This window comes from Vanellus vanellus (assembly GCF_965231255.1).
Source record: "Vanellus vanellus genome assembly, contig: HAP1_SCAFFOLD_2485, whole genome shotgun sequence".
Taxonomy (NCBI): domain Eukaryota; kingdom Metazoa; phylum Chordata; class Aves; order Charadriiformes; family Charadriidae; genus Vanellus; species Vanellus vanellus.
This window is the reverse complement of record NW_028128950.1, coordinates 1-5,475: the sequence shown is the minus strand read 5'-3', so window position 1 is coordinate 5,475 and position 5,475 is coordinate 1. Positions and strand designations below refer to the sequence as shown.

Genomic DNA, 5,475 nt, shown 5'->3' with positions numbered 1-5,475 from the left:
GGGGGTAAAGGGGTTTGGGGGTGCTGCTGACCCCTCCCCCCCCATCCCCAGGAGCGGTGACATCACGTGACATCATCTGACGTCAGACCCCTCCCCCTCCCCCCCCCCCCCCTTCGGTTTGGGGGCCGTTCCTGTGGATTTGGGGATTTCCCCCCCCCCCCCCCCCCGCAATAAACCCGCCGCGGCCCCGCCCACCGCGTCACGTGGCCCCCTCCGGGGAGGGGGGGGGCGTGTCCTCCCTCTAGCCCCGCCCACCGCGCGGCTCACGCAGGGGAGGGGGGAGCGGCTTTATTGAGGGGGCGTGGCTTACAGGGGAGGGCCGTGGTTACGCGCGGGGGGGGCGTGACCACAGGGGTGCATTTAACTCCCCTTTGCGGGGGCGTGGCCGCGCGGAGGGGGCGGGGCCAGAGGGGCGCGCTTAGCTCTCTTGCGGGGGCGGGGCCAGCGGGGGGGGCGTGGTTACGCGGGGGGCGGGGCCAGAGGGGCCACTTAGCTCTCTTTGCGGGGGCGTGGTCAAACCGGGGGGGCGTGGCTTGCTGCTCTCCGCCTTTACGGGGGGGGGGGGGAGGCATTTTCGCGGCTCCTATTGGTTGGGGGTGGGTGGGTGTGGCCGGCGGGGGGGTGTGGCCTGGGTGGGCGTGGGCTGAGGGGCGTGGCCGGCGGGGGGGGGGGCGTGGCTACTGGCGCTCGTAGATGAGGCGGAGCAGGCGCAGACTGGGCCCATAGCGCTGCTGCTGCCGCTGCCCCGCCTCCTGCCACCTGCTGACGTCATCGCCGCCTCAGCGTGACGTCATCGGCACGCCGGCCCCGCCCACCCCCCTACCCCTCCCCCCCTCCCCCCCCCAGCGCCCTCCCAGTATCGCCCAGTGCCCCCAGTATCGCCCTCCCCCTCCTCAAATTCTTCTCTCCCAGTCCCCCCAGTATCCTCCCCAATCCTCCCCAGTCCCCCCCAGTATCCCCTCTCAGTCCCCCCAGTATCCCCCCCAGTCCCCCCAGTATCCCATCCCAGTCCCCTTATTCCACCGTTCCCCCTCCCAGTGTCCCCAGTATCCCCTCCTAATCCTCCCCAGTCCCTCCAGTATCCTCCCCAGTCCCTCCCTGTCCCCCCAGTATCCCTCCCCGGTCCCTCCCAGTCCCTCCCAGTGCCCCCAGTATCCTCCTCAGTCCCTCCCAGTCCCCCCAGTATCCTCCCCAGTCCCTCCCAGTCCCCCCAGTATCCCCTCCCAGTCCCATTATTCCACCGTTCCCCCTCCCAGTATCCCCAGTATCCCCCAGTATCCTCTCCCAATCCTCCCTGGTCCCTCCCAGTCCCCCCAGTATCCTCCTCAGTGCCTCCCAGTCCCCCCAGTATCCCTCCCCGGTCCCTCCTGGTCCCTCCCAGTGTCCCCAGTATCCCCCAATATCCCCTCCCAATGCTCCCCAGTCCCTCCCAGTCCCCCCCAGTATCCCCTCCCCGTCCCCTTATTCCACCGTTCCCCCTCCCAGTGTCCCCAGTATCCCCCAGTATCCCCTCCCAATCCTCCCTAGTCCCTCCCAGTCCCCCCAGTATCCCTCCCTGGTCCCTCCCAGTCCCCCCAGTATCCTCCTCAGTCCCTCCCAGTCCCTCCCAGTATCCCTCTCCAGTCTCTCCCAGTCCCCCCAGTATCCCTCCCCGGTCCCTCCCCAGTCCCTCCCAGTCCCCCCAGTATCCTCTCCAGTCCTTCCCAGTCCCCCCAGTATCCCTCCCAGTCCCCCCAGTATCCCTCCCCAGTCCCTCCCAGTCCCCCCCAGTATCCCCTCCCCTTCCCTTATTCCACCGTTCCCCCTCCCAGTGTCCCCAGTATCCCCCAGTATCCCCTCCCAATCCTCCCTGGTCCCTCCCAGTCCCCCCAGTATCCTCCCCAGTCCCTCCCAGTCCCTCCCAGTCCCTCCCAGTGGCGCTCACCGCTGCCGGACGCGTTTCCACCTCTCCATGTTGGAGTAGATGAGAGCGGCCATGGGGGGGGGGGGGTCGGGCAGCTGCCGGAGGGGTCAGCAGTGGGGTCAGAGGGGCACTTGGGGGGCAGAGGGGGACGTGGGGGGCAGAGGGGCACGTGGGGGGCAGAGGGGGACGTGGGGGGCAGAGGGGGCACTTGGGGGGCAGAAGGTGTCACTTGGGGGTGAGGAGGGTCACTTGGGGGTCAGAGGGGGCACTTGGGGGGCAGAGGGGGACGTGGGGGGCAGAGAGGGACGTGGGGGGCAGAGGGGCACTTGGGGGGCAGAAGGAGCATTTGGGGCGCAGAGGGGGCACTTGGGGGTCAGGAGGGTCACTTGGGGGGCAGAGGGGCCACTTGGGGGCAGAGGGGCCACTTGGGGGGCAGAGGGGCCACTTGGGGGGCAGAGGGGATCACTTGGGGGTGAGGAGGGTCACTTGGGGGGCAGAAAGAGCCACTTGGGGGGCAGAGGAGGTCACTTGGGGGGCAGAGGGGGCACTTGGGGGGCAGAAAGGGCCACTTGGGGGGCAGAGGGGCCACTTGGGGGGCAGAGGGGGTCACTTGGGGGGCAGAGGGGCCACTTGGGGGGCAGAGGAGGCACTTGGGGTCAGAGAAGGTCACTTGGGGCGCAAAGAGGCACTTGGGGGTCAGAGGGGGCACTTGGGGGGCAAAGAAGAGCACTTAGGGGGCAGAAAGGAGCACTTGGGGGTCAGAGGGGCACTTGGGGGGCAGAAGGCATCACTTGGGGGGCAGAGGGGGTCACTTGGGGGGCAAAGAAGAGCACTTAGGGGGCAGAAAGGAGCACTTGGGGGTCAGAGGGGCACTTGGGGGGCAGAGAAGAGCACTTGGGGGGCAGAGAAGAGCACTTGGGGGGCAGAAGGCATCAGTTGGGGGGCAGAAGAGCCACTTGGGGGGCAGAAGGCGTCACTTGGGGGGCAGAGGGGGCACTTGGGGGGGGGGCAGAGGGGGTCACTTGGGGGGCAGAAAGAGCCAGTTGGGGGGCAGAGGGGGTCACTTGGGGGGCAGAGGGGGCACTTGGGGGGCAGAGGGGTCACTTGGGGGGCAGAGGGGCCACTTGGAGGGGGGGCAGAGGGGGTCACTTGGGGGGCAGAAAGAGCCAGTTGGGGGGCAGAGGGGGTCACTTGGGGGGCAGAGGGGGCACTTGGGGGGCAGAGGGGTCACTTGGAGGGGGGGCAGAGGGGGTCACTTGGGGGGCAGAAAGAGCCAGTTGGGGGGCAGAGGGGGTCACTTGGGGGGCAGAAGGCGTCACTTGGGGGGCAGAGAGAGCACTTGGGGGGCAGAGAAGAGCACTTATGGGGCAGAAAGGAGCACTTGGGGGTCAGAAAAGGCCACTTGGGGGGCAGAAGGCATCACTTGGGGGGCAGAGGGGGTCACTTGGGGGGCAGAGGAGCCACTTGGGGGGCACAGGGGGCACTTGGGGGGCAGAAGGCGTCACTTGGGGGGCAGAGGGGCCACTTGGGGGTCAGAAAGGGCCACTTGGGGGCAGAGGGGGTCACTTGGGGGGCAGAGGGGGCACTTGGGGGGCAGAGGGGTCACCTGGGGGGCAGAGGGGGCACTTGGGGGGCAGAGGGGGCACTTGGGGGGCAAAGAAGAGCACTTACGGGGCAGAAAGGAGCACTTGGGGGTCAGAGGGGCACTTGGGGGGCAGAGAAGAGCACTTAGGGGGCAGAAAGGAGCACTTGGGGGTCAGAAAGGGCCACTTGGGGGGCAGAAGGCATCAGTTGGGGGGCAGAGGGGGTCTCACCTGGTCGGGGGGGGCCGCGCCCTCCTCGGGGCCGAGGGGGGAGGGGATGCGGGGGGGCCGCGGGGGGGCGGGGGGGGGCAGCTCGTAGATGTCCTCCCCCTTCCCAGCATGCCCTGCGCCGCCCTGGGGGGGGGGGGGGGGAGCAGGGGGTCACATGTGGGGCAGGGCGCCCCATAGCGTCCCCCTCACCCCCCACTCCGCATTGGGGTCTCCCCGCCCCATAGCGGGACGTTGAACCCCCCCCCAGCCCCATAGCGCGACGTTGGACCCCCCCCAGCCCCATAGCGAGACATTGCCCCCCCCCCAGCCCCATAGCGAGACATTGAACCTTCCCCCAGCCCCATAGCGCGATGTTGGACCCCCCCCAGCCCCATAGCAGGACATTGGACCCCCCCCAGCCCCATAGCACAACATTGGACCCCCCCCCAGCCCCATAGCGGGACGTTGGACCCCCCCCAGCCCCATAGCGAGACATTGAACCCCCCCCAGCCCCATAGCGGGACATTGGACCCCCCCCAGCCCCATAGCGCAACGTTGGACCCCCCCCAGCCCCATAGCACAACGTTGGACCCCACCCCCAGCCCCATAGCGCAACATTGAACCCCCCCCAGCCCTATAGCGAGACACTGGACCCCCCCCCAGCCCCATAGCAAGACATTGGACCCCCCCCAGCCCCATAGCGTGACGTTGGACCCCCCCAGCCCCATAGTGGGATGTTGGAGCCCCCCCCAGCCCCATCGCGAGACATTGAACCCCCCCCAGCCCCATAGCGGGACGTTGGACCCCCCCAGCCCCATAGCGGGACGTTGGACCCCCCCCAGCCCCATAGCGAGACGTTGGACCCCTGCCAGCCCCATAGCGGGATGTTGGACCCCCCCAGCCCCATAGCGAATCGCTGGACCCCCCCAGCCCCATAGCGGGACATTGGACCCCCCCCCAGCCCCATAGCACGACGTTGGACCCCCCCAGCCCCATCGCGAGACATTGAACCCCCCCCAGCCCCATAGCGCGACGTTGGACCCCCCCCAGCCCCATAGCGGGACGTTGGACCCCCCCCAGCCCCATAGCGGGACGTTGGACCCCCCCAGCCCCATAGCGAATCGTTGGACCCCCCCCAGCCCCATAGCGTGACGTTGGACCCCCCCCCCCAGCCCCCCTCCACCCCCCCCCCCCACCCCATCGAGCCACTTGTGGGGCAGCTGTGGGTCTCACCTCGGGGCGGGGGGGGGTGGGGGCCACTTGTGGGGCAGGCGCGGCCCGCGCCGTGGGGCAGTTGCGCATCCAGGCGCGGCAGACGGGGTAGAGGGGGGTCCCCTCGGGGAACTGCCCCAGTTCCACACTCCGGTCGAAGAGTTTGATCACGTACGTATCTGTGGGGCGCCCCATAGCGGGGCGGAGGGGGGGAGGAAACACAGATAAGAGGAGTCAGCCCCACATCCTGCCCCATAGCGCCCACCTTTAGTTTCCCCCGTCTCTAAGAAGGGAGGTAAGAGAGAGTCTAGCCCCATAGCGGGATGGGTAGGAGGTCTCCAGCCCCATAGCGGCTCTTCCAGCCCCATAGCGGGATGGGTGGGAGGTTTCCAGCCCCATAGCGGCTCTCCCAGCCCCATAGCGGGATGAGAAGGAGGTCTCCAGCCCCATAGCGGCTCTCCCAGCCCCATAGCGGGATGGGTGGGAGGTCTCCAGCCCCATAGCGGCTCTCCCAGCCCCATAGCGGGATGAGAAGGAGGTCTCCAGCCCCATAGCAGCTCTCCCAGC

General features: G+C 68.8%; 1 protein-coding gene across 1 annotated transcript; it reads right to left on the bottom strand.

The window, feature by feature from the left end:
* Positions 1-278: 278 nt before the first annotated feature.
* LIN37 (lin-37 DREAM MuvB core complex component) lies at positions 279-5,103 on the bottom strand (the record flags this gene model as incomplete). The annotated part of the gene is made up of 4 exons (XM_082499779.1): positions 279-759; positions 1,925-1,998; positions 3,718-3,840; positions 4,930-5,103. 4 exons carry the CDS (start codon positions 5,101-5,103, stop codon positions 678-680), a joined length of 453 nt encoding a protein of 150 aa, XP_082355905.1. The 3' UTR covers positions 279-677.
* Positions 5,104-5,475: the final 372 nt, after the last annotated feature.